Here is a 27,641-nt window from a genome sequence, read left to right as displayed (position 1 = left end):
ACAACAACAGCAGAGACTAAAGGTAGCTATTCCAAGAGGGCTGAACCTTCTGGCTGTCTGTCTCCCCACCCCCTGATCTAAGCAGCAGTATTTGTGTTGTTCTGCTGTCCAAGGACCACTTTCTGACAGCTTGCTCCACAAGGTTGCCAGACCCTTGCCAAAGCACATTGAGTAAACCCAGTCTTCCTGCAGAAGAGTCCTACACAGTGTGTGTGTGTGTGTGTGTGTGTGTGTGTGTGTGTGTGTGTGTGTGTGTGTGTGTGTGTGTGTGTGTGTGTGTGTGTGTGTGTGTGTGTGTGTGTGTGTGTGTGTGTGTGTGTGTGTGTGTGTGTATGTGTGTCTGTTTTTCTGTCTGTCTGTCTGTCTGTCTATCTGTCTGTCTGTCCGTCCGTCCGTCTGTCTGGCTGTGTGTGTTTCTCTCGTCCGAGCAAGTGTTTGTGTGTACTCATATCCTGTTCAACAGCAGGGGCCCGTTCCCTTCCGTCACGTAAACAAACAGCCATAGCTGCCAGACCAGACAACAGGCCCATGGGAGCATGTCTCTGTGGGATTGACTGTCTCTGTAAATCTACCCATAAAACAACATGGTTATTTGTGTCTGTTTGGGAGTAACGTAGCAGGGCGGTGGAATGTTAAATGATATCTGATCTATTTTTATAGGCTGTGCAGCAGCAGATTAACTGCTATGTATTGATATCCTTCTTTGAGTTGTTTTCTCAGTGTTCTTATTCATTTCTCTGGTGCTAATTTGGATCAGCATTGTAGTTACGCTGTACTTGCCTCAACACTGTAACACTGCCTCAGCACTGTAAACTGCCTCTGCACTGTAACACTGCTTCAGCACTGTAACACTGCCTCAGCACTGTAACACTGCCTCAACACTGTAACACTGCATCAACACTGTAACACTGCCTCAACACTGTAACACTGCCTCAACACTGTAACACTGCCTCAACACTGTAACACTGCCTCAACACTGTAACACTGCCTCAACACTGTAACACTGCCTCAGCACTGTAACACTGCCTCAACACTGTAACACTGCCTCAACACTGTAACACTGCATCAACACTGTAATACTGCCTCAAAACTGTAACACTGCCTCAACACTGTAACACTGCCTCAGCACTGTAACACTGCCTCAGCACTGTAACACTGCCTCAAAACTGTAACACTGCCTCAACACTGTAACACTGCCTCAACACTGTAACACTGCCTCAACACTGTAACACTGCATCAACACTGTAATACTGCCTCAAAACTGTAACACTGCCTCAACACTGTAACACTGCCTCAGCACTGTAACACTGCCTCAGCACTGTAACACTGCCTCAACACTGTAACACTGCCTCAGCACTGTAACACTGCCTCAGCACTGTAACACTGCCTCAACACTGTAACACTGCCTCAGCACTGTAACACTGCCTCAACACTGTAACACTGCCTCAGCACTGTAACACTGCCTCAACACTGTAACACTGCCTCAACACTGTAACACTGCCTCAACACTGTAACACTGCCTCAACACTGTAACACTGCCTCAACACTGTAACACTGCCTCAGCACTGTAACACTGCCTCAGCACTGTAACACTGCCTCAGCACTGTAACACTGCCTCAACACTGTAACACTGCCTCAACACTGTAACACTGCCTCAGCACTGTAACACTGCATCAACACTGTAACACTGCATCAACACTGTAACACTGCCTCAACACTGTAACACTGCCTCAACACTGTAACACTGCCTCAGCACTGTAACACTGCCTCAACACTGTAACACTGCCTCAGCACTGTAACACTGCCTCAACACTGTAACACTGCCTCAGCACTGTAACACTGCCTCAACACTGTAACACTGCCTCAACACTGTAACACTGCCTCAGCACTGTAACATTGCCTCAACACTGTAACACTGCCTCAGCACTGTAACACTGCCTCAACACTGTAACACTGCCTCAACACTGTAACACTGCCTCAACACTGTAACACTGCCTCAGCACTGTAACACTGCCTCAACACTGTAACACTGCCTCAGCACTGTAACACTGCCTCAACACTGTAACACTGCCTCAACACTGTAACACTGCCTCAACACTGTAACACTGCCTCAACACTGTAACACTGCCTCAGCACTGTAACACTGCCTCAACACTGTAACACTGCCTCAACACTGTAACACTGCCTCAACACTGTAACACTGCCTCAGCACTGTAACACTGCCTCAACACTGTAACATTGCCTCAACACTGTAACACTGCCTCAACACTGTAACACTGCCTCAACACTGTAATACTGCCTCAACACTGTAACATTGCCTCAACACTGTAACACTGCCTCAACACTGTAACACTGCCTCAACACTGTAACATTGCCTCAACACTGTAACACTGCCTCAACACTGTAACATTGCCTCAACACTGTAACACTGCCTCAACACTGTAACACTGCCTCAACACTGTAACATTGCCTCAACACTGTAACACTGCCTCAGCACTGTAACATTGCCTCAACACTGTAACACTGCCTCAACACTGTAACACTGCCTCAACACTGTAACACTGCCTCAACACTGTAACACTGCCTCAGCACTGTAACATTGCCTCAACACTGTAACACTGCCTCAACATTGTAATTACACTGTATGTACCGTATAAAGGTTGAAGCCAGCATAAGTTGATATAAAGTGGAACCATTTAATTAAGCACTATGCAGCATTTCAAACTTCTAAATGAATTAGAGGGTTTTCTGTTAATGGGAAATAAACACTTGGAGATTGAGGGGCAGGAGCGAGCACATTATGATTTAGTTCATAAGTCCCACATGGGTGGTGGGCCAGAGGCCAGTCGTGTTAAAAGGTGAGGACATGTTCAGTAAAGTAGGCCCAGTGCCCTCAGTGCAAAAGACGAAGTGAAATATTCATATAAACTAAAATATTGATGCTCCACAGCACAGAGAGAAAACACACAGTGTATCTGATTGTTTTAGGGCAGACACATATTTTTCGGTGAAGTCGTGACTCGAAGTGTGTTTGTTGCTGCATGGGAGTTGCACTGTGTTTCTTTAGATGTTTTCTGTGGTTTTACAGGACAGTGACTTTATTGCTAGAAAGTAACTGAGTTCATAGTAAATACTCTGTGACTCTTTGTTCGGCCTAAGTGCGTCGCGAGATTTGCCATATATTTGCTCTAATTTGGTACTATTGGTCCTGTGTGGCTCAGTTGGTAGGAGCATGGCGCTAGGAATGCCAGGGTCGTGGGTTGGAATACTAAAATGTATGTACTCACAATGTATGTACTCACTGCACTGAAAGTTGCTTTGGATAAACGTGTCTGCTAAATAGTACGTAGAAATAATTACTGCAATGGGCTAAAATGACCAACAAAGATTGCTAGTTATTAACAATAACGTTTTGACCTTCAGTTCCCGTCTCCCTGCTACCCGCAGGCCCATGAGAACCTGGAGGAGTCCAGGCTGGAGGCGGTGAGTGACAACAACATGGAGCTCGTGCAGGACATCCTGAAGGAGCTCACTCCCCTCACGCACAGGAGCAAGGCCGCAGACGAACTGGCGTGCATACTGAAGGAGCCACACTTCCAGGTCTACACACTCAACGGTTTCGTTTATGCTCGATATCATAGCTGATCTAGGATCACGCAATCTGTCCATGCAATCTTATTCATCATGATCTAAAAGGCTAAACTGATCCTAGATCAGCACTCCAACTCTGCGACTTCTACTCCATTCTCAAAGAAATCCCTTACTGAAGGGAAACTGTCCTAACTGGTGTTGCTACCATGGGTGCCATGCTAATTTGCTTAATGTATCCAATGCAGTCTTCTTAAGATCAGTTGTGAATATTACTGTCTTACTCTAACAATTCTATCGTACAGTATGTGCCATGCAATCATCCACATCTTGATCCTCTGTCCCTATTGGTCCAGTCTCTCATGGAAACCCATGATTCGGTGGCCTCCAAGACCTTTGAGACTCCTCCTCCCAGCCCCTGTTCCTTCATGGACGCTGCCTTCAACAACCAGCCTGTGCCCCCAGATGCAGTCAGGATGGTGGGCATCCGCAAGGTGTCTGGAGAGCATCTGGTAAGACTCAGTGATGGACAAGAAATGCTGGACACCATGGCAGCCATTTTGAAATGGCTTTACAGTGGTTTACATGTGCAAATGTGTGTTGAGTTGTCGTGTGGTTCTTTATGAAACTGAAAAACAAAATGGTGGTCCTTGTTAAACCTTTGTTAGTACTTCTAGTCATGGTCCTGGATGTTTTCGTCTTCTTTGACTCGGCTCAGGTAGATAAAAACCAATGGTAAAATAAAGGGCTACATCTTTGTCTTTGTAGGGTGTGACATTTCGGGTGGAGAGTGGAGAGCTGGTGATCGCCCGCATCCTTCATGGCGGGATGATCGACCAGCAGGGCCTCCTCTACGTGGGTGACATTATCAAGGAGGTGAATGCAAAAGAGGTGGGCAATGACCCCAAGGTGCTCCAGCAGATGCTAAAGGAGGCCAGCGGCAGCGTGGTGCTCAAGATCCTCCCCAGCTACCAGGAGCCTCACACCCCACGCCAGGTGAGTTGAGCCCTGGCCCTTGATCCCTCGGTGTACCCCATACATTGACCCATATGACCTCAGCAACAGCTGCTGAAATTCCTAGGGTCCTATGATTCATTCTAATTGGAACCGTAGCCCATATCCGTTTTTTGACTTCATTAGATCTGAAAGCATTGGATAGGTGTATCCAATATGCCCCAAAAGATCCACTTAGTCTGTCGGAGTACAGTTAGAGCTATTACCATATTTCTTATACCTATCAAATCTTTTCAGATGTATATGCAATTCAAAAGGATTGGTTGCTGGGAAAGTTTAACAGAAAAGATTTTTGCATTAGTTTTCAAATATTTTTTTTAAAATAATTTGTCATAGAGTTTTGCTCTCACTTTAAAATGATTTGCTAACAAGTTTTGCAGTTTTGCTTTTGATATCTTATTTTTGTTTACAATTCTATATATTATACTTTCAATTGTTTGGTTTTTGATTTCAACATACATTACATTACATTATTTCACCCGCACTTTATTTTTCATGTTCACGATTGATTTGATTTTGAATTCAATACATATGGCGTGAAATTGACCCCATATAATCCTACTAAATGATTTTCTCTCATGAATAATTAATTAGCTACTGGAGTGAGTAGGATTTAGAGCAAACCAAAAACAACCTGGGGGAAAACAACTGATCTGTACAGTAGATCTGTTTCAACTAGAAAGAAAATGTTAGCGATGTATGATTTCCAGCCACATCCTCAGTATTTCAGCTCAAAACGTTGTATATAAGAGTGTTTAAGAGTTTCACACCATTTGCAAGAGTTTAAACTTTTGCAGTAAGTAAGTTATTCAAAATAGTGGATTGTTCCCCTTAGTATGCACCCTGAATGAATACACACAAAACACATTACTGGTTACTATTACTTATTTTAAACAACCCCTTTCCATTTATAGGCCCAGCCTTTGAATTTGTTGTTGGTATAGTGTCCTTAGCTCTGTGAGTGTTTGGTCACAGGGTCTCAAAGGAGCCAAAGAGTGTTATAGACTGAGTGTACTCAGCGACAGAATGGCCCAAATGAAAGCGAAGAAGGAAAAGCTCACAGGACAGGACACCTGTCTCAAATAACAGTAATTCATGTCATGCCAATAACCCACAGCTCTGTACTGTCTATCCCATTCCACTGACCAGCCAAGGCCCAATATGAGCTGGACTGAGGCCCTGGGCCAGACGCCCGTTTGAAAGAGTGCCTTTGAATCGGCCCCTCATGGCCGACTGGATAACATCAGGTCTGGGCTATTCGTTTGAAATATGTTGGGGCGTATTTCAAAAGGTTCGGACAACAAATTTTGAGTGGTTACTCCCTTGAATTTCTTCATGACGACCAACGCGGGTTCATTTGGAAGTGTTTTGATTGCCGGAGGCGACTTCAAGCTGTCCGAGCAGAGAGCTGCTGCAGAATGTTATCTCTGAGAGGGAGAGAGATGACAGATTAGACGCTGTTGTCTGTATAGACATTTCCCTTGCATCGGAAAACTGCTCCATCATCACAGCACATTGCCAATCATGAGAAAAACTGTTTGTCAAAACACAATTCCATTCCATATAAGGATCTATGTGCAGGTGGGTGCTACAGTACATGTTGATAGTAGATGATAAATTCCCCTTAAGTGCAAAATGAATCCAGTCCAGTAAAGAGATGTTCAACTCCGTGTATTACACAGTATCAACAATAACCGCCTCTCTGTACTGTGTGCGGGTGTATGCTGAGGTGACCGAGCTAAGTAGACAACATATTTTACCCAGTGCCCTCTCCATCTTCCTCAGGCCTATGTGAAGTGTCACTTTGACTATGACCCGTCCCATGACAACCTAATCCCCTGTAAGGAGGCAGGCCTGGGCTTCAGCAGTGGAGACATCCTGCAGATCTTCAATCAGGAGGACCTCAACTGGTGGCAGGTCAGTCACTTCTGAATGGACACTCTTAATTCGTTCACTTTATCCCGTTTATCCCGAATAGTTTACATTGTGTTGTTGTTTAAAATGGTGACAGGACAGCTTTATGCATTTCTTTTCATCACAGGCATGTCACCTGGAGGGGGGCAGTGCAGGCCTCATCCCCAGCCAGCTCCTGGAGGAGAAGAGGAAGGCTTTTGTCAAGAGAGATCTGGAGCTGGTTACAGCAGGTGCTGTATATTATATATGCGTCATTCCTTATACCGTATTATAACCCATACGGGCTGGAAGACACAAAGTAGCTTGACATCTTCTACACGCTAAAGATAACGCTCTGAATGCACAAGTTGAACACGTTTACTCCTCTGACATCTGCCGTGGAAATAACACAAGACGCTGAAGAACTCAAACAGAGATAAGGTGCGATGATACTTTATTATTGTCTGAATGCACAACAATATGGTCCACAAGACGAAAAAAAAAACGGGAAAAAAAAACCATGAAGCATAAATGTAGACTAAAGGAATATTTGTTGCTCTGGGTGTTTTGCGCTGTGCGCTTTAGGCCTCTGCTTGTCCCCCAGTCAACCTTCAAGACGGTTGTTTCATCAGTGAAGAGGGACTAGCAAATAAGCAGCAGGCTTAGAGAGGAATGACTCAGACAGGCGGGCTGATTCAATCTGTTCCTCGTTAAGCTCATTCTAAACAGAGGGGCCAGGTCACGTTCATACTGTAGTGTCCTCTGTCTGTCTGTAGCACACCAGTACACGTGGTGGGTGGTGAGTCAGCCTGCAGCCTTGCCTGCAGCTGCTTCCCTTCTCTTCACTTGTGACTCAGTTGGTAGCGCATGGTGCTTGCAACACCAGGGTCGTGGGTTCAATTCCCACAGGGGGACCAGTACAATAAAGTATGAAAATGTATGCAAGTCACTCTGGATAAGAGATTCTACTTAAATGTAACTTCAGTTGAAGGAAGTGCCAGTCTGCTAAGGCGCTAAGACTCCTCTTGGGTCTGTTGTAGACACTTGTGGGGTGTATTCATGCGGTATGTGATATACACTGCTCAAAAAAATAAAGGGAACACTTAAACAAAACAATGTAACTCCAAGTCAATCACACTTCTGTGAAATCAAACTGTCCACTTAGGAAGCAACACTGATAGTGGAGAGGGTAGCAAGTTTTAAGTTCCTCGGCATACACATCACAGACAAACTGAATTGGTCCACTCACACAGACAGCATCGTGAAGAAGGCGCAGCAGCGCCTCTTCAACCTCAGGAGGCTGAAGAAATTCGGCTTGTCACCAAAAGCACTCACAAACTTCTACAGATGCACAATCGAGAGCATCCTGGCGGGCTGTATCACCGCCTGGTATGGCAACTGCACCGCCCTCAACCGTAAGGCTCTCCAGAGGGTAGTGAGGTCTGCACAACGCATCACCGGGGGCAAACTACCTGCCCTCCAGGACACACGTGCTTCTTCACCTGCATTGCTTGCTGTTTGGGGTTTTAGGCTGGGTTTCTGTACAGCACTTTGAGATATCAGCTGATGTACGAAGGGCTATATAAAATAAATTTGATTGATTGATTGACCTACACCACCCGATGTCACAGGAAGGCCATAAAGATCATCAAGGACATCAGCCACCCGAGCCACTGCCTGTTCACCCCGCTATCATCCAGAAGGCGAGGTCAGTACAGGTGCATCAAAGCTGGGACCGAGAGACTGAAAAACAGCTTCTATCTCAAGGCCATCAGACTGTTAAACAGCCACCACTAACACTGAGTGGCTGCTGCCAACACACTGACACTGACTCAACTCCAGCCACTTTAATAATGGGAATTGATGGGAAATGATGTAAATATATCACTAGCCACTTTAAACAATGCTACCTTATATAAATGTTACTTACCCTACATTATTCATCTCATATGCATACGTATATACTGTACTCTATATCATCGACGGTATCCTTATGTAATACATGCATCACTAGCCACTTTATACTATACTATGCCACTTTGTTTACATACTCATCTCATTTGTACATACTGTACCCGATACCATCTACTGTATCTTGCCTATACTGCTCTGTACCATCACTCATTCATATATCCTTATGTACATATTCTTTATCCCCTTACACTGTGTACAAGACAGTAGTTTTGGAATTGTTAGTTAGATTACTTGTTATTACTGCATTGTCGGAACTAGAAGCACAAGCATTTCGCTACACTCGCATTAACATCTGCTAACCATGTGTATGTGACAAATAAAATTTGATTTGATTTGATTTGATTTGATTGACAATAAATTTCACATGCTGTTGTGCAAATGGAATAGACAACAGGTGGAAATTATAGGCAATTAGCAAGACACCCCCAATAAAGGAGTGGTTATGCAGGTGGTAACCACAGACCACTTCTCAGTTCCTATGCTTCCTGGCTGATGTTTTGGTCACTTTTGAATGCTGGCGGTGCTTTCACTCTAGTGGTAGCATGAGACGGAGTCTACAACCCACACAAGTGGCTCAGGTAGTGCAGCTCATCCAGGATGGAACATCAATGCGAGCTGTGGCAAGAAGGTTTGCTATGTCTGTCAGCGAAGTGTCCAGAGCATGGAGGCGCTACCAGGAGACAGGCCAGTACATCAGGAGACGTGGAGGAGGCCGTAGGAGGGCAACAACCCAGCAGCAGGACCGCTACCTCCGCCTTTGTGCAAGGAGGAGCACTGCCAGAACCCTGCAAAATGACCTCCAGCAGGCCACAAATGTGCATGTGTCTGCTCAAACGGTCAGAAACAGACTCCATGAGGGTGGTATGATGGCCCGACGTCCACAGGTGGGGGCTGTGCTTACAGCCCAACACCGTGCAGGACGTTTGGCATTTGCCAGAGAACACCAAGATTGGCAAATTCGCCACTGGCGCCCTGTGCTCTTCACAGATGAAAGCAGGTTCACACTGAGCACATGTGACAGACGTGACAGTCTGGAGACGCCGTGGAGAACGTTCTGCTGCCTGCAACATCCTCTAGCATGATTTGGCGGTGGGTCAGTCATGGTGTGGGGTGGCATTTCTTTGGGGGGGCCATGTGCTCTCCAGAGGTAGCCTGACTGCCATTAGGTACCGAGATGAGATCCTCAGACCCCTTGTGAGACCATATGATGGTGGGGTTGGCCCTGGGTTCCTCCTAATGCAAGACAATGCTAGACCTCATGTGGCATGAGAGGAAGGCATTGATGCTATGGACTGGCCCACCCGTTCCCCAGACCTGAATCCAATTGAGCACATCTGGGACATCATGTCTCGCTCCATCCACCAACGCCACGTTGCACCACAGACTGTCCAGGAGTTAGGTCTGAGAGGATATCCCTCAGGAGACCATCCGCCACCTCATCAGGAGCATGCCCAGGCGTTGTAGGGAAGTCATACAGGCACGTGGAAGCCACACACACTACTGAGCCTCATTTTGACTTGTTTTAAGGACATTACATTAAAGTTGGATCAGCCTGTAGTGTGGTTTTCCACTTTAATTTTGAGTGTGACTCCAAATCCAGACCTCCATGGGTTGATACATTTGATTTCCATTGATCATTTTTGTGTGATTTTGTTGTCAGCACATTCAACCATGTAAAGAAAAAAGTATTTAATAAGAATATTTCATTAATTCAGATCTAGGATGTGTTATTTTAGTGTTCCCTTAATTTTTTAGAGCAGTGTATATAAAATGCCTAACCCAAGCTACTTGTATTGAATGTATGAATCAAACACACAACAGGGGCGTTGCCATGGTGCTACCGACTAAGCCATTGGAACCAGCATGCAGTTTAGGATTTTAATGTGATTGAGACATATTTAAAAATCAGAAGTGATCATTGTCAAATGGCCAGCTTTTTTAATGCATCCCATCAACATATTGATCCACTGTGTCGATATCAAAGTCGTATTTCTTTTCATAAAACAAACATCAAAAGGTTATGTCATGCCCATTGTTGTCCCCGCTTCAAACAAACGTCCTCAAAATCCACCTGCCGGCCAATACGGAGGAGACGACTGGGCAGTAACAGTGATTCCCAGTTGTAATGTTGCAATAAAATGGAGTGTCATCCTTACTGTAATGCAGAGGCATAATGCCCTCTAGTGGTACATGCTACCTATTGCACCCCCAGCAGACCTGATTTACGATTCAGAACAGCAACACTGTAAAAGGCAACAGACCCTGACTGGCAGGCGCTGTTCATTAAATTGATAAAGATTCAATTGAAGTGGGCTGAGAAGTACTGAATAAAGACCGAACATTTTGTGTGTTGCTTTTCACAGGTCCTCTTTGTTCTGGAATGGGCGGGAAGAAGAAGAAAAAGATGATGTATCTAACGACCAAAAATGCAGGTGCGTTTTTTGTACCAACATGACCATTTGTGAACGTAACAATGTTTGAAACTGCGGCGAATGTTGTCTTTACTTGTTGTAAACATTATTAGACAAACGTGTAAACTGTTGTCAATGCAGTATGCTAGATTGAGTAGGTGCAGCATGAATTCGACTAGGTAAAGCAATACCGTCAGTAATGCGGATATCTGATATGAATACTTTGACTGTTCAGAGTTTGATCGTCATGAGCTGAGGATCTACGAGGAGGTGGCCAAGGTTTCCCCGTTCCGTCGGAAGACGTTGGTTCTGATTGGAGCACAGGGAGTGGGCCGCCGTAGTCTGAAGAACAAACTGTTGGTGTCAGACCCCCTGCGCTATGGGACCACCATCCCCTGTGAGTAGTACTAACATTCAACACTGACAGAGCTACGAAACACTGACACTTTGATGTACTCTGGTATTCTGTAAACAATGCCACATTAGAAAAGTATACAAAAAACATAAACAATTAAAAAATACAAAATACCTTTACTTTGTATGAGTTACAAAGACTACGTTTTGTGATTCTGTGTGCGTTCAGCACTATATTTGTCAGTTGCTATACCTTAATGTACATGACAACAACAACCATCAATCTGTATTCATCACCAGCAGTGGTGTAAACTATTTAAGTATTTTTGGGGGGTATCTGTACTTTACTTTACTACTATATTTTTAACAACTTTCACTTCACTACATTCCTAAAGAAAAATAATGTACTTTTTACTCCATACATTTTCCCTGACACCCAAAAGTACTCTTAACATTTTGAATGCTTAGCAGGACGGAAAAATTGTCAAGAGAACATTCCTGGTCATCCCTACAGCCTCTGATCTGGCAGACTCACTAAACACAAATGCTTTTTTTGTAAATGATGTCTGAGTGTTGTAAACAATAGCCAGTGTATCCCTGGCTATCCTTCAATTTTAAAAATAAGAAAATTGTGCCGTCTGGTTTGCTTAATATAAGGATGTGTTTTGTTATTCGTACTTTTACTTTTGATAATTAAGTATATTTTAGCAATTACATTTACTTTTGATACTTAAGTACATGTAAAACCAAATACTTTTAGGCTTTTACTCAAGTAGAATTTTACTGGGAGACTCACTTTTACTTTTTCTATTAAGGTATCTTTACTTTTACTCAAGTATGAAAATGGGGTACTTTTTCCACCACTGATCAACAGTTACCTCAAGGAAACCCAAGGTGGATGAAAAGGATGCACAGATGTACTCGTTCATGACTCGCAGTGAGATGGATTTGGACATTAAGAACGGGCGCTTCCTGGAGCACGGCGAGTACGACGGGAACCTCTATGGCACCAAGATCAACTCCATCCACGAGGTGGTGGACTCTGGCAAGATCTGCATCCTGGATGTCAACCCACAGGTAGACTATAGCATCTGGGCATCTATATTCATTCAGATATCATCCTCTATACATTTTTTGGGGTAACAATGTCCAGGGAAGAGGTTGATCTGGACCTTTTTTTTTGTCATTTAAAGGAGAACTGAATTCGTTCCCCCCATTCATATTGTATTGTTTTATTTTTAGATTGTTGGCTACATTACCACTATGCCAAACTTCGGCACATAGTAAAGTAATAGGGTTATGACATAATCTTCTTATTGTTTAACCAAAGCGAGAGTTTGAATTACAGAGATGAAACGGAATGAGACACATTTTCAAGTGATTCGTGGCCAATTTCAGTAGCTCGTTACGTCATTAGCGGGGTTAATAATGATATATTGCTGCAGCCACTTTTCAACGATTTCATTCCACGCTACAGGCACTTAAGGTTCTGCGGACGTCAGAGTTCCTTCCCTACGTGGTGTTTATTGAGGCTCCAGATTACGAGGTCCTCAAAGCCATGAACAAGTCTGCCAAAGAAGCCGGAGTGATGACCAAACAGTTAACGGTGAGTCCCAGACTGGATAGTTGTATCACAGCTACTTTACTGGTGCTGTTACTGTTAGCAGACATTGTTGTTAGACACATGGTAAAATGTAGGACTGGTATGTTCATAATGCATTAACCCTAGCAATTCATCATCTTTAATATGCCCATTCACGGCAATTCATTTCTGACCGTGTACAACCAATCTCAGTGTTTACGTCATCCCTTGTTACCTTCTCGGTCATGCCATGGGATCAGTTTGACCTTTTAGACCACAATGAATAAGATTGTGATGGACACGGAGGATCTGATCCTAGATCAGCATGTCTACTCTGAGATGCTTTTTGAATGGGCCCAATTGTTCATATGCAAACAAGTCATAGTTGTCCATGATAACCACTATCATCACCCTGTTGTTCCTCCCATGCAGGACTCAGAGCTGAAGCGGACAGTGGATGAGAGCGAAAGGATCCAGCGGGCCTACGGACATTACTTTGACCTGAACATCATCAACGACAGCCTGGAGGGGGCCTTCTGCGGCCTGAAGATGGCGCTGGAGAGACTAGGCGCAGAGCAGCAGTGGGTTCCTGTCAGCTGGGTCTTCTAAAGGCCGGTCAGAGGTCAGAGCTAGAGGTCAGGATGTCATCATGAGGAGGTCAAAATAAGCATCAAAGGCCTGAGGAGTTGGTACAGGCCGCAGGTAGAGAGGGACCAATCAGGAGAGAGTAAATTGTAAAGGGGTGGAGCTTCCCTCCACAGCTTGTGACGTTATTGGTTGGAGGTCTGTTGTAAGGGGCCAATCCCGATGTTCCAGTGCAAGGGGTCTGCCTCATGGTAGGCTTTTGCACAAATTATATACTCCGCAGACATGATGTCAAACTGCAATTTTTGTTTAAAAAAATATGTAAAAAATAAACAAATAACCAAATATATATTGGTATTTGTTGAGGAGGCTTTAGAGGGGATTTGAGGTACAGTGCGTAGTGTGTGAGTGATACGAGTGGCAGTATATTATATATGTTGAAGTAGGCTTATATATTTTGCAAATACTGTGCTGGCGGTCTTGGAGTATAATGGATATTGTTATACTACCAGGAGTTCCCTGACAATGTTTAGCCTTCCCAAATCTAACAAAAACTATGTAGTGCAATGTTTACATTGAGTGTTTCGTTTCGTGGCTGATTTAGAATACAAAGGTACCAACTGTCACACTATTCTTTATATGAAATTCGGTGTATTTTGTCATATGAGCGTACGATTGTAAATATTTGACAGTTGTCCTGATGTTACTGTACTTATTCTTATTTATGTTCTCTTTGTTGAAAAAAAGATAGCATAGCAATACATGATCTGAGACGAATACACCAATTCCCACATGAATGCATACCCACTCACACAAAGACAAACACACAGCAATCAACAATGCATACATGTCAATACGCTCTATTTTCATCTTAAATTTCTTTGTTCTTTGTTACCATGTTTTTAAAAAAATCAAATGTGTGTTTTAAAAAAAATTAGTTTAATGTGCGAGATGTTGGAAATATTCAGTTGATCTTTTTAGCACAGATGTGACCACAATCGCTAAGTGTGAATATAGGCCCCTAAGAAATGTTTTAGATGATTGAAACAATGTTTAATTGAAACGGTGTAATTGTTTGATTTCTCTGCACACTTGTTCGTTTTACTTCATGTGGACTGTAGTGTCTGTCACTTATAGTGTCTGACTCTTTCTGAGTAGAATGTTTGTTTTGATGGACATATTTAGTTTATTTTCAATGTTGATTATACAGGATATATATATATATAGTACCAGTCAAAAGTTTGGACACACCTACTCATTTCAATGTTTTTCTTTATTTTGACTATTTTCTACATTGTATAATTATTTTCTACTTCAAAATTATGAAATAGTTTATCCAAAATAGCTACTTTGAAGAATCTAAAATATATTTGGATATGTTTAACGCTATTTTGATTACTATATGATTCCATATGTGTTATTTCATAGTTTTGAGGTCTTCACTTTTATTCTACAATGTAGAAAATAGTACAAATAAAGAAAACCCCTTGAATGAGTAGGTGTGTCCAAACTTTTGACAGGTAGCATATATATAAAAAATAAGTGGCTTCCAACATGCTTACTTTGCCTTAACATGGTACAGAGGCCAAGGATATACTTACTGTACACTAGTTATAGGTTGAAATGTTATCTATTTTTCACATGCTGCAGCATGATTACTGTATGTTATCCCTTTCCCTATGATTAAACAAATATATATGTATAATTCCAGTGATTTTATCTCAGAATTTCGTAAATATTGTACTGTAACAAATGTTATATATATAAAGAACACTTTAGTGCTCTGGATTACTACACTACTGTGTTGAGGTAGTGGGGCAGCTACACAAGATTGTAATTCTGAATTTCATAGAAAAATATTAAAGATGAAATATCTTGTAGAACATTGCCTCGTCCTCATGGCTTAAGGTAGATTTAATTCTAAATGTTTTTCCTTGTCTTACGAATGGAGGTTAGTTAAGTTTAGTTAGTAGTTAGGTGCACAGGTAGGTTGAATCCCAAATCAGCCCCTCTGCGCACCATTTGGGCGCTCACGCACACCTCTGCCACATAAACAAGTGTCCCAAAGCTGAGGGTGTCGGTGCTAATTCGAACCTCCGATAGCCACTTCGACCGAGCCAGCAAGGCTGGAGGCTCCAGGCGAAGTGCTATCCCGACATGCACTGCAATGTGTTTGGAATTTGCGCAATTTCATGCAACATGTCACGTGCATTTGTTTGTGTCTGATTTCGAGGCTTGACACATGTAACAAATGAAAGTCCACCCAAATTAAACGTTTAACTGTTACTGAGGTTCACATCTTGTAAAAGGACAGGGGGGGGATATGTTCGTTTGAATTTCATACTTGTTTTATTATTTAAATATGGAACATGAATTGCATCATTCAAGTCACCAGTGTGTCCCAAAGTTGATGGCTGTATTTGATTCGCTTGCCACTCTGGAAGTCACCCTTTGAGTTTCTTCAGTGAAGAAGGTACACCGAGCGAGTAGGTCGGGGCGAGGGGCTGGTTTGGGATGCACAACACATCCACACTCCATCTCTAGGTGGCGTCAGTAACAGGTGAAAGAAATGCTTACTTACAAGCCCTTAGCCAACAATGCTTTAATACGTTTTAAGATTTTTTTAAAATAAAAGTGTAAAGTAAAAAAATAGATACCTAAAAAAATACAAATAAACAAAAAGTAATGAATAAATAAATAGCAGCAATAAAATAACAAGCGAGGCTATATACAGGGGGTACCGGTACAGAGTTAATGTGCGGGGGCACCGGTTAGTCAGGGTAATTGAGGTAATATGTACATGTAGGTAGAGTTACCGCCCCAACAGACCCACAGATGAAGAAATCTCTATTGCACTCCACACTGTCCTCTCCCACCTGGACAAGAGGAACACCTACATGAAAATGCTGTTCATTGACTACAGTTCAGGGTTCAACACCATAGTGCCCACCAAGCTCATCACTAAGCTCAGAACCCTGAGACTGAACACCTTCCTCTGCAACTCAATCCTGGACTTTCTGACAGGCTACCCCTAGGTGGTGAGGGTAGGCAACAACACAACCGCCACATCATCCCTCAACACGGGGTCCCCTCCTGTACTCCCCGTTCACCCATGACTGTGTGGCCACGCACGACTCCAACACGTCATTAAGTTTGATGACAACACGACAGCGGTAGACCTGATCACCTGCAGTAATGAGACCGCCTATAACGAGGAGGTCAGTGAACTGCCAGTGTGGTGTCAGGACAGCAACCTCTCCCTCAACGTTAGCAAGAAAAGGAGCTGAAGGTGGACTACAGGAAACAGAGGGCCGAGCACCCATCCACATCGAAGGGGATGTAGCGGAGCGGGTCGAGAGCTTCAACTTCCTGGGTGTCCACATCACTAAGTATTTAACATGTTCCACACACACCAATGCAGTCGTGAAGGCGGCACGATAATGCCTCTTCCCCCCTCAGGAGGCTGAGATGTTTTGGCATGGGCCCTCAGATCCTCAAAAAGTGCTACAGCATTGACAGCATCTTGACTGGCTTCATCACAGCTTGGCATGGCACCTGCTTGGCATGCGAACGCAAGTAGTGTAGTGCGTACGGACCAGTACATCACTGGCGGTGTCAGAGGAAGGCCCTAAAAACTGTCAAAGACTCCAGCCACCCAAGTCACAGACGGTTCTCTCTGTCAAGCGGTACCCAATGCACCAAGTCTGTAACCAACAGGTCCCTAATCAGCTTCTAACCCCGAGCCATAACACTACTACATAGTTAACCAAATAGATGCAGATAATCTGTGTAGCTAACTATCTAACTCTTTTGACTCATAACAAACACTGCTGCTACTGTTTATAATCTATACTTTTGCCTAGTCGACTCAGTACTGGTACCTCGTCTATAGCCAAGTTATCCTTAATCATTATGTATTTATTCCTTGTGTTATTATTTTTACTTTATTTTTCCCTCTGCATTGTTGGGAAGGGTCCGTAAGTAAGCATTTCTCTGTTAGTTTACGCCTGTTGTTTACAAAGCATTTGTCACAAATACAATTTGATTTTAGGTGGACAGCAGCCTCATGGCACGGTGGGGCCTTTCTCTGAGTTAGTTTGTGTAAATACTTTTGTTTGGGCACGCCATTTGTATTTTTCTTTTTGCATGTCATTGTTTGGTCAGCACAACTGAAAGGAGTATATACAGTAAGCTTCTTGGGCTGGAGTAGTCAGAACTAAGCTTGCTCTCGACAAGGCCATACAGCCATTGGGTTCTCATTCGAACCATTGACCACAGAGCTGCCAATGTGTACAACAGTCCTGATGCTTTGTCTGACCGTTAATAATCGTTGTGTGCAATGCCATTTTGGAAACCTCAGAAACTCTACTTTTATATCACTCCAAAATAAGATACACGGAGTTGTTTTATAGTTGCACTCTTTTCATCTGAACTACAACACTTCCTGAGCGAATGGAAACTTGGGAGGAACACATAAAGAACGTTGGCTTGAAGCTGGGTTGCACAAAAACCTCAGCGGCAATCTGTGGTAAAACAGCTAACAGTAAGTGTAACTTCTGTATTTGTAAAGTTATTTTTGGGATGATAATTAAGTTGAGCGTTTATGTTTTCCAAAACTGTATTGCAGTCAAGGATCAATTATTTTTTTAGATAGAGAGTTCCACGCTTTGATCAATTCCCCTCAACAATCAAAATGGAGATTCAAAGACTTCAATACAGAAAAGCAAGAACTAGCCATGGACCCGGTAAGTTGGCTGTCTCCTATAAACCCACATACAACATGGACCGCATACTCTTACTCTTTAATGCCCACATACAGACAGGCCTAGCACCTAGCAAGTTTAGCGTTAGCAGTCGTCTGGCTAGGTGGTTTCGTAACAGTTGGTACTGTATAACCATTTCAATCCCAAAGGTATTTCAATTCATTCATTGGTACTGTCTCGATTAATGAATTGAAATACCTTTGCGAGGCCTACCTGCATGTGTCCTTTAGCATGGTAAGTAAGTGTATGTGGGTTTATAGTAGACAGCAAACTTTTGTGCGCCTTAAGAGAGATTTGGTCGAGGGGCCCCCCACCTCACAGGCAAAATGTTCTAGTGAGTTTTAGTCTGTGTATATGAAGAGGCGGCTCTGAAACAAGTGAATTTAATTTGGTAGCACACGCAGCCTACCTTGGGAACAATTCATTTAAGATACTGCGACAAAGGGGCGGCAGGTAGCCTAGTGTTTAGAGCGAAAGGTTGCTGGAAAGGTTGCTGGATCGAATCCCCAAGCTGACAAGGTAAAAATCTGTCCCGACCTGACAAAGTAAACATCTGTTGTTCTGCCCCTGTCTCAACAGGACCTCAGATAGGGTTTGTTAGTCTAGGGTTGTAATAGTCAACTAACAATGGTCATAACTGAGGTTATAAAAACCCATGTTATCTTGACCATCTAGTTGATCATTTTGTGTTCCCCGGTAGGCCGTCATTGTAAATAAGAATAGGTTAAATAAATAAATAAATATATGTTTTTTTAAAGGGGCAGTGTTTCACTCCTATATGGAGTGAATGCATTTTGTTTTTAGATTTTCTGCAGCTTCTTCCTTGAGTGCTCTATCCGCATTACAAACAAACAGGAGGCATGTTGCACAGTAAGTGTTACATCGTTTTTTTTCTCATTTTGAATAGAAATGACATATAAATCAAAATAATGTACATTAATGTAAACAATGTCATTTATATCAGCACTATTTGTCAAAATATGACAAATATAAAGGTGCATTTATTCAGTGTTATACCTTCTTCCTAAGAAACTCTTTCCAAAAGATAAAGGGAAAATCATCCATACAGTGTTCATTTTGGCACTCTTTTTTTCATAGATTTGGTCTAGTCTTAGTAATTTTGACTAAAATATCATTATGTTTTAGTCACATTTTTGTCATTTGAATATCTCATTTAGTCTAATTATTGTCATAATGTACGAAAATACTGGGTCATTTTTGTCAACTATATGCCCTTTCATTGTAGTCACATCACATTTGGCTCAACCTATAGTAAACACAAATCACTGATTTCCATGTGGACAAACATATAGTACAAAACATGGTCCCATCGACATATTTTTCTGCATAACATCCTATTGTCTTCCCAACAGAAGAACATTTGACAAACATACAGTACCAGTCAAAGTTTGGACACACCTTCTCATTCCAGGGTTTTTATTTATTTTTTAAAACTATTTTCTACATTGTGAATAATAGTGAAGCCATCAAAACTATGAAATAAATCATGTCGTAACCAAAAAAGTGTTAAACAAATGATATTTATATTTGGGATTCTTGAAAGTAGCCACCCTTTGTCTTGATGACAGCTTTGCACGCACTTGGCATTCTCTCAACTAGCTTCATGAGGTAGTCACCTGGAACGCATTTCAATTAACAGGTGTGCCTTGTTAAAAGTTAATTTGTGGAATTGACATGGTAGGTCAATTGTGTTGTGACAAGGTAGGGATGGTATACAGAAGATAGCCCTATATGGTAAAAGACCAAGTCCATATTATGGCAAGAACAGCTCAAATAAGCAAAGAAAAATGACAGTCCATCATTACTTTAAGACATGAAGGTCAGTCAATACGGAACATTTCAAGAACTTTCTTCAAGAAAGTTTCTTCAAGTGCAGTCACAAAACCCATCAAGCGCTATGATGAAACTAGCTCTCATGAGGACTGCCACAGGAAAGAAAGACCCAGAGTTACAGTTCATTAGAGTTAACTGCACCTCAGATTGCAGGCCAAATAAATGCTTCACAGAGTTCAAGTAACAGACATATCTCAAAATCAACTGTTGAGGCTGTGTGAATCAGGCCTTCATGGTCAAATTGCTGCAAATAAAGCACTACTAAAGGACACAAGAAGAGACTTGCTTTGGCCAAGAAACATGAGCAATGGATATTAGACCTTTGGTCCTTTGGTCTGATGAGCCCAAATTTGAGATTTTTGGTTCCAACCACTGTGTCTTTGTGAACGGATAATCTCTGCATGTGTGGTTCCCACCATGAAGCATGGAGGGGGAGGTGTGATGGTGCTTTGCTGATCGCTGATTTATTTAGAATTCAAGGCACACTTAGCCAGCATGGCAACCACAGCATTCTGCAGCATTACGCCATCCAATTTGGTTTGCGCTTAGCGGGACTATCAATTGTTTTTCAACAGGACAATGACACAAAACAAACCTCCAGGCTGTGTAAGGGCTATTTGACCAAGAAGGAGTGTGATGGAGTGCTGCATCAGATGACCTTGCCTCCACAATCATCTGACCTCAACCCAACTGAGACGGTTTGGGATGAGTTGGACCGCAGAGTGATGGAAAATTAGCTACGAAGTGCTCAGCATATGTGGGAACTCCTTCAAAACTGTTGGAAAAGCATTCCTCATGAAGCTGGTTGAGAAAATGCCTAGAGTGGGCAAGGTGTCATCAAGGCAAAGGGTGGCTACTTTGAAGAATCGCAAATATAACATATATTTTGGTTACTACATAATTCCATATGTGTTATTTCATCCCTTTGATTTCTTCCCTATTATTCTACAATGTAGTAAAAATATGGAAAAATCCTTGAATGAGTAGGTGTGTCCAAACTTTTGACTGGTACTGTAAATAAGAATAAAATTATCTGACCATGTAAATTCCTAATTCAGCCTACATAGATATTGCACAGTACATACAAAACAAACAGACATGAGAGAAAAACTTAATCACCAGATGGTGCCGCAAAGTAGTATGGATTGCACCGCCGTCATTCGGTCATTACCATTGTTATGAATGTTTCACAGACGCCACATTGAACAGGGGCTAATGATTTTGAAAGGGAGCTAATAACTATTTCACCCAGTGATGTATTTGAGTCACTGAACCTCAAGTCCGAATCAAGTCCCAAGTCCCCTGTGCTCGAGTCCAAGTCACAAGTAAGGGGCTGAAGTCAGAGTCCCAGTGCTTGAGTCCTGGTCCAAGTGCTCAAGTCTGAGTCAATGGGTCCACATTAACTCAAAATATAGTTATTTACCCAGTCAGACTTTGTGTAGTGGCAAGAGGAATTTCAATAAATTGTTTACAATCCCTTTTGCTTTCTCTCTGTGCCACAAAAGGGTTGCATATACAGTGCCTTCGGAAAGTATTCAAACCCCTTGACTTTTTCCACAATTTGTTAGGTTTATTATTCAAAAATTGTTCTAAAATTGATTTTAAAAAGTGTTTTCCTTCATCAACCTACACACAATACCCCATAAGGACAAATCAAAAACACGTTTTTAGAATTTGTAGCAAATGTATATAAAAGAAAAGAAATATCACAGACGCTTTACTAAGTACTTTGTTGAAGCAACTTTGGCAGCGATTACAGCCTCAAGTCTGCTGGGTAGGACGCTACAAGCTTGGCACACCTGTATTCGGGGAGTTTTTTACTTTCTTCTCTGCAGATTCTTTCAAGGTCTGTCGGGTTGGTTGGGGAGCGTTGCTGCACAGCTATTTTCAGGTCTATCCAGAGATGTTAGATCGGGTTCAAGTCCAGGCTCTGGCTGGGCCACTCAAGGACATTCCGAGACTTGTCCCGAAGCAACTCTTGCGTTGTCTTGTCTTGCTGTGTGATTAAGGTCGTTGTCCTGTTGGAAGGTGAACCTTCGCCCCAGGCTGAGGTCTTGATCGCTCTGGAGCATGTTTTCATCAAGGATCTCTCTGTACTTTGCTCCGTTCATTTTTTCCTCAAGCCTGACTAGTCTCCCAGTCCCTGCAATGAAAAACATCCCTACAGCATGATGTTGCCACCACGATGCTTCACAGTAGGGGTGGTGCCAGGTCTCCCCCAGACATGACACTTGACATTCAGGCCGAAGAGTGTAATCTTGGTTTCATCAGACCAGAGAATCTTGTTTTTTCATGGTCTGAGAGTCTTTAGGTGCTTTTTGGCAAACTCCAAGCGGGCTGTTATGTGCCTTTTACTAAGAAGTGCCTTCCATTTGGCCACTCTACCATAAAGGCCTGATCTGAGGAAAAGAGGAACACTTGACAACAGAATCTGTATATGAAATGCAGTGAGAAAAGTGGGAGGGTTGAACGAGACTACAAATTTAAAAGACGGCCTACTTTTCTATAGCCTACTCAAGGAAGAGAAAAACATAGCTAGACTGTTGTTTTACTATTAAACACAATGCTGTTACTGTTTTTAATTTGGTAAAGCAGCTTGTATTTCTTAACCAGCAAAGAGTATTCTAGCTAACTAGAAGGCTGGTGGTGTTGACTGGTTAAGGTGAATCAAGAGTCACCTGGGTGATTATTTTAGTCACTATTTTTGTTGGTGAAATGAACAATGACTCCATGATGGCCCAGTCCTCTACACAAGCCGAACCAGATACTTTACAGTACAATGTCACGTCAGTGACGAAAGTGTTCAACTTAAATAAGATGTACCACTATACAATATTTCAGGCCCTGAGTTTTCACCAACCGGGAACAACTCTAGGCCCTACCTGTATCACATAAATCCAAAGTTTCCTCAAAAACATAGATTAATCAGCATTGTTCTTTGGACGGCCTGAATATGCATGTTCAGAGCTCTATATGAACCCCATGGAGGTGCAAGGGAATAGCAGACATAGCCTGGTCCCAGATCTGTTTGTGCTGCCTATAGGTGTTGGCAAGACAGCACAAACAAATCTGGGACCAGGCTGTAGCAGAAGTGCTGTGGGATTAAATGGAATTCTCAATTGTGCAAGTCGCGTCCATGTTAGGGTCTTGGTAACGGGAGTTGGGCGTAACCTGGACTTGGGAGTAAGGGGGGTGAGACTGGGGGCAGTGGCGGATACCAGACAGATGGAAGGTCATCTGACACCACCACTGCTGAGTAGATGGGTGGTATGTCCTCTATCACCGCTCGGTAGGAAGGTGGAACGTCCTCTGGGTCCTTTGGGTCAAACTGCAATGGAGAGGAGTCAGGTTCATGTTAGTGCCAAGTTGAACGGTTATAGTCACTGATACCTCTGTGTGTAGTTTCTGTTTCTTCAAGAGGAGTAGATCACTTAAAAACTGAATGTGAAGTGATCATATGTTGCTAGTAGTTCGGTCACTAGACTGCTTAGAAGATTGCACTGCCCTTTTTTCTAGCCTAATTCAAGTGAAACATAGTGAGCACAGCATTCAGTCTGGTTTTGCAAGGCTGATGTTTTCCCCCTAAATTACAAAATGGGGGAAAGTGTTGACAGCCGCTGAAAGTCTTTATAATCAAGATGTCTGTTGACAGTTTGAGGAGGTCAACCTAGCAGTGGAGGGATGTCGTACCGGAGTGTATGGCGGTGCAGGGTTGATGAGATCCACTGAGCTATACGGCGGCAGTTCTCTATAGGGAGGTCTGTAGACTGTCGTGGGTAACGGTGGAGGGGTTGGGGCCCTTGAGGGCCGAGGAGGTCTACTGGGGGGACTTGCCTCCTCTCTTCGTCCTTCTGTCCTCTCTTCTTCATGCATAGGGATGACGTAGACAGAGGAGTCATCTGACTCTTCTTCCTGAGTGCATGGCCATTTTCTACGGCAACACAGCAGGTACAGTGCTATGCACATCAAAGGCGTGATTAAGAACCTGGGAATTGTAGTTTGAGGAATGTAGGATTTAGTCAGGAGTCAGTCAACTACAGCCAGAACTACAGTATATATTACACTTAGGTTTGATGATGACTGATGGCCATGGAAGTGACAAGGATTGCCACTTAGTTTTGCTCTTGGACATCTTTGTAAAACTATTCTCTGTACTGTACAGTTGAAGTCGGAAGTTTACATACAGTTAGGTTGGAGTCATTAAAAGTTGTTTTTCAACCACTCCACAAATAACTTAGTCGGTTAGGACATCTACTTTGTGCACGACACAAATCATTTTTCCAACAATTGTTTACAGACAGATTATTTCACTTATAATTCACTGAATCACAATTCCAGTGGATCAGAAGTTTACATACACTAAGTTGACTGTGCCTTTAAACAGCTTTGAAAATTCCAGAAAATGATGTCATGGCTTTAGAAGCTTTTGATAGGCTAATTGATTTGAGTCAATTGGAGGTGTACCTGTGGATGTATTTCAAGGTCTACCTTCAAACTTAGTGCCTCTTTGCTTGACATCACGGGAAAATCAAAAGAAATCAGCCAAGACCTCAGAAAGAAAATTGTAGACCTCCACAAGTCTGGTTCATCCTTGGGAGAAATTTCCAATTGCCTGAAGGTACCACGTTCATCTGTACAAACAATAGTACACAAGTTTAAACACCATGGGACCACGCAGCCGTCATACCGCTCATTAAGGAGACGCGCTCCGTCTCCTAGAGATGAACTTAATTTGGTGCGAAAGTGCAAATCAATCCCAGAACAACAGCAAAGGATCTTGTGAAGATGCTGGAGGAAACAGGTACAAAAGTATCTATACCCACAGTAAAACGAGTCCTATATCGACATAACCTGAAAGGCCACTCAGCAAGGAAGAAGCCACTGCTCCAAAACCCCATTAAAAAAGCCAGACTACAGTTGCAAATGCACATGAGAACAAAGATCATACTTTTTGGAGAAATGTCCTCTGGTCTGATGAAACAAATATAGAACTGTTTGGCCATAATGCCCATCGTTATGTTTGGAGGAAAAAAGGGGATGCTTGCAAGCCGAAGAACACCATCCCAACCGTGAATTACCAGGGTGGCAGCATCATGTTGTCGGGGTGCTTTGCTGCAGGAGGGACTGGTGCACTTCAGGAAATAGATGAAATCATGAGGAGGAAAATTTGGTGGATATATTGAAGCAACATCTCAAGACATCAATCAGGAAGTTAAAGCTTGGTCGCAAATGGGTCTTCCAAATGGACAATGATCCCAAACATACTTCCAAAGTTGTGGCAAAATGGCTTAGGGACAACAAAGTCAAGGTATTGGAGTGGCCATCACAAAGTCCTGACCTCAATCCTATAGAAAATATGTGGGCAGAACTGAAAAAGCATGTGCGTGCAAGGAGGCCTACAAACCTGACTCAGTTACACCAGCTCTGTCAGGAGGAATGGGCCAAAATTCACCCAACTTATTGTGGGAAGCTTGTGGAAGGCTACCCGAAACGTTTGACCCAAGTTAAACAATTTGAAGGCAATGCTACCAAATACTAATTGAGTGTATGTAAACCTCTGACCCACTGGGAATGTGATGGAAGAAATAAAAACTGATATAAATAATTATCTCTACTGTTATTCTGACATTTCACATTCTTAAAATAAAGTGGTGATCCTAACTGACCTCAGACAGGGAATTTTTACTAGGATTAAATGTCAGGAATTGGGAAAAACTTCTTAAAATTATAAACTGGGTGGTTCGAGAACTGAATGCTGATTTGCTGAAAGCTGTGGTATATCAGACTGTATACCATGGGTAGGACAATACATTTATTGGTAATCAGTTTACAATAGTAATAAGGCACCTCAGGGATTTGTGGTATATGGCCACTAAGAACAGCCCTTAGCCGTAGTATATTGGCCATATACCACACCCCCTCGTGCCTTATTGCTTAAATATAACCTCATGTTATTGCACACATACTGTTGTAATGTGTAGCATATAGTACATCCACATCGGTGTGTAAATTGGAACATCAGTATGTTTGTTTCCGTTTGGTAGAGGTGGAGATCACAAAATAATATGGAAAAAAGAGAAAGACTTACTTTATCATATCAAGTAACCAACTTTCATTCTGCATGGTGCGCAGTCTGTTGTTGTGGCAGGCGTCTGTCTCCGTGTGGAGAACACACAAAAGAGAAACCTAAGGTACAGTTCAAGGAAATTCCTTACGTTTCTATCCAGCAGCCTCCTCATCACTATTAGAACTTTCAACAGCTCTCTGTGAATCAACAGCAAGCGCTAGTCAATCGGTCATGTTCAGTTCCTATTCAACTTCCGACTCAGCTTCATGACCCAGAAATAACCCATCTCAACCCTTTTTTGTGACCGGTTCAGAACCACTTACATAGTAGGTTCTCAGAAGTCATTTCATTTTCTAGGTGCCCCAGATGACATAAAATGTAGGTAAGAATGACACAAGTCTGCATCCTTTACATTTCCTCTGTAGGCCAAACGGAGCAGATTTTGAGCAGGACACTGACCACTGATCAGCAGAGACAGATGTGATCAGGGGTGTATTTATTACGGAAACTGTTTACCGTTTAAGAATCAATCGGAAGCAAACAGAGCAAATAAAACGTTTTGCAACAGAGTCGGAGTAATGATTTATACCCCTGAAGTCACAGGCAACCGAATAAGCTACATTTAATTGTACAAGTTTGGCCTCTTTTACAAATGAAAACGAGTAAACTGGAGCATAAACCTTTGACCCTTTTGTCCATAAATGCCCAATGACAAGTGTGATTACAAAGCCCCTGTCAACAACCATTTAATACAATGGTACAATCCAATGGAAAAGTATACACTTTATACACTGTTACAAAGAGGGAGAGGCATAGTTGTTATGGTGCCTCCCTCTACCCAACCATGACCATGTTAAAATAATTGAACTGGGTTGAATGAATTTGGACCTTGAATGATGTACTTACGTTTCATTCGGACTTCAAAGTCTAATGAAAATCAGTTGGATTTGGAGTAAGACAACAGTCATGCAATATCCTGTCACCAATGATTACTACATTATTACTGCATTTCGTATTGATAGATGTATTCAAAATGCACCTTACCTTAACAACCAAGACCTCTGAATGTACAGCAACCTGTATGTCGACCTGTGAGTTGCTTTCATACTCTTGTCACAGGAAGTACGCAAAGACAAACTTTTACAGCCTTATTGACCTGTTCAAAGATCCTAAGCATGTTTACTGTCAGGTACTATCAGTGACGCACAACACTTTGAAGCTGCGTCTGCGTCCCAAATAGCACCCTATTCTCTATTTAGTGCACTTCTTTTGACCATAACTGCACCCAAAGGGCTCTGGTCAAAAGTAGTGCACTATATAGGGAATCGGGTGCTATTTGGGACACATCCTACACCAGCCAATTGCTTTGAGGCACATGGATATTAATAAACATACTGTATAAGAGATATGATATAGATGTGTAAGACTATTAGAGGGAGGGAAATGAAGAATATAAGGCTAATGAGAAAAACAAGGGGTCCACGTTAAGGCATGTAACTGAGGAATGCAGTCTAGGCATTGTTGGGACACGTCGTGGTAGTTTGGATGAGTGAGAC

At 42.6% G+C, this 27,641-nt stretch overlaps 2 protein-coding genes across 6 annotated transcripts in view; one reads left to right on the top strand and one right to left on the bottom strand.

Annotated features, from left to right (window-relative positions):
- The window catches only part of mpp2b (membrane protein, palmitoylated 2b (MAGUK p55 subfamily member 2)), a 55,007-nt gene extending 39,901 nt beyond the window's left edge, over positions 1-15,106 (top strand). For 3 of the 4 annotated variants that reach the window (XM_021565085.2, XM_036946431.1, XM_021565087.2), the window contains 10 exons: positions 3,424-3,600; positions 3,945-4,100; positions 4,357-4,584; positions 6,388-6,519; positions 6,644-6,746; positions 10,833-10,901; positions 11,116-11,277; positions 12,109-12,311; positions 12,712-12,840; positions 13,249-15,106. In XM_021565085.2, coding sequence (XP_021420760.1) covers positions 3,424-3,600; positions 3,945-4,100; positions 4,357-4,584; positions 6,388-6,519; positions 6,644-6,746; positions 10,833-10,901; positions 11,116-11,277; positions 12,109-12,311; positions 12,712-12,840; positions 13,249-13,425 — 1,536 coding nt within the window. In that variant the 3' untranslated portion in view covers positions 13,426-15,106. The remainder of the gene's footprint in view (positions 1-3,423; positions 3,601-3,944; positions 4,101-4,356; positions 4,585-6,387; positions 6,520-6,643; positions 6,747-10,832; positions 10,902-11,115; positions 11,278-12,108; positions 12,312-12,711; positions 12,841-13,248) is intronic. The other variant, XM_021565086.2, reaches the window with a different exon arrangement.
- A 7,215-nt stretch (positions 15,107-22,321) lies between these two features.
- LOC110491550 (extensin) lies at positions 22,322-27,247 on the bottom strand. Of its 2 annotated transcripts, none has more exons than XM_021565083.2 (4): positions 27,130-27,247; positions 26,107-26,204; positions 23,709-24,003; positions 22,322-23,346 (listed from the first exon to the last, which is right to left on the bottom strand). In XM_021565083.2, exons 2-4 carry the CDS (start codon positions 26,139-26,141, stop codon positions 23,158-23,160), a joined length of 519 nt encoding a protein of 172 aa, XP_021420758.1. In that variant the 5' UTR covers positions 26,142-26,204; positions 27,130-27,247; the 3' UTR covers positions 22,322-23,157. The 2 variants fall into 2 exon arrangements, with proteins under 2 accessions (XP_021420758.1, XP_021420759.1); XM_021565084.2 differs by having other exon boundaries at positions 26,107-26,170; positions 27,130-27,198.
- Positions 27,248-27,641: the final 394 nt, after the last annotated feature.

The sequence above is a fragment of the Oncorhynchus mykiss genome, chromosome 16 (genome assembly GCF_013265735.2).
Source record: "Oncorhynchus mykiss isolate Arlee chromosome 16, USDA_OmykA_1.1, whole genome shotgun sequence".
Classification (NCBI taxonomy): Eukaryota; Metazoa; Chordata; class Actinopteri; order Salmoniformes; family Salmonidae; genus Oncorhynchus; species Oncorhynchus mykiss.
The sequence above is the reverse complement of the archived record's forward strand: the minus strand, read 5'-3'. Positions and strand labels throughout refer to the sequence as shown.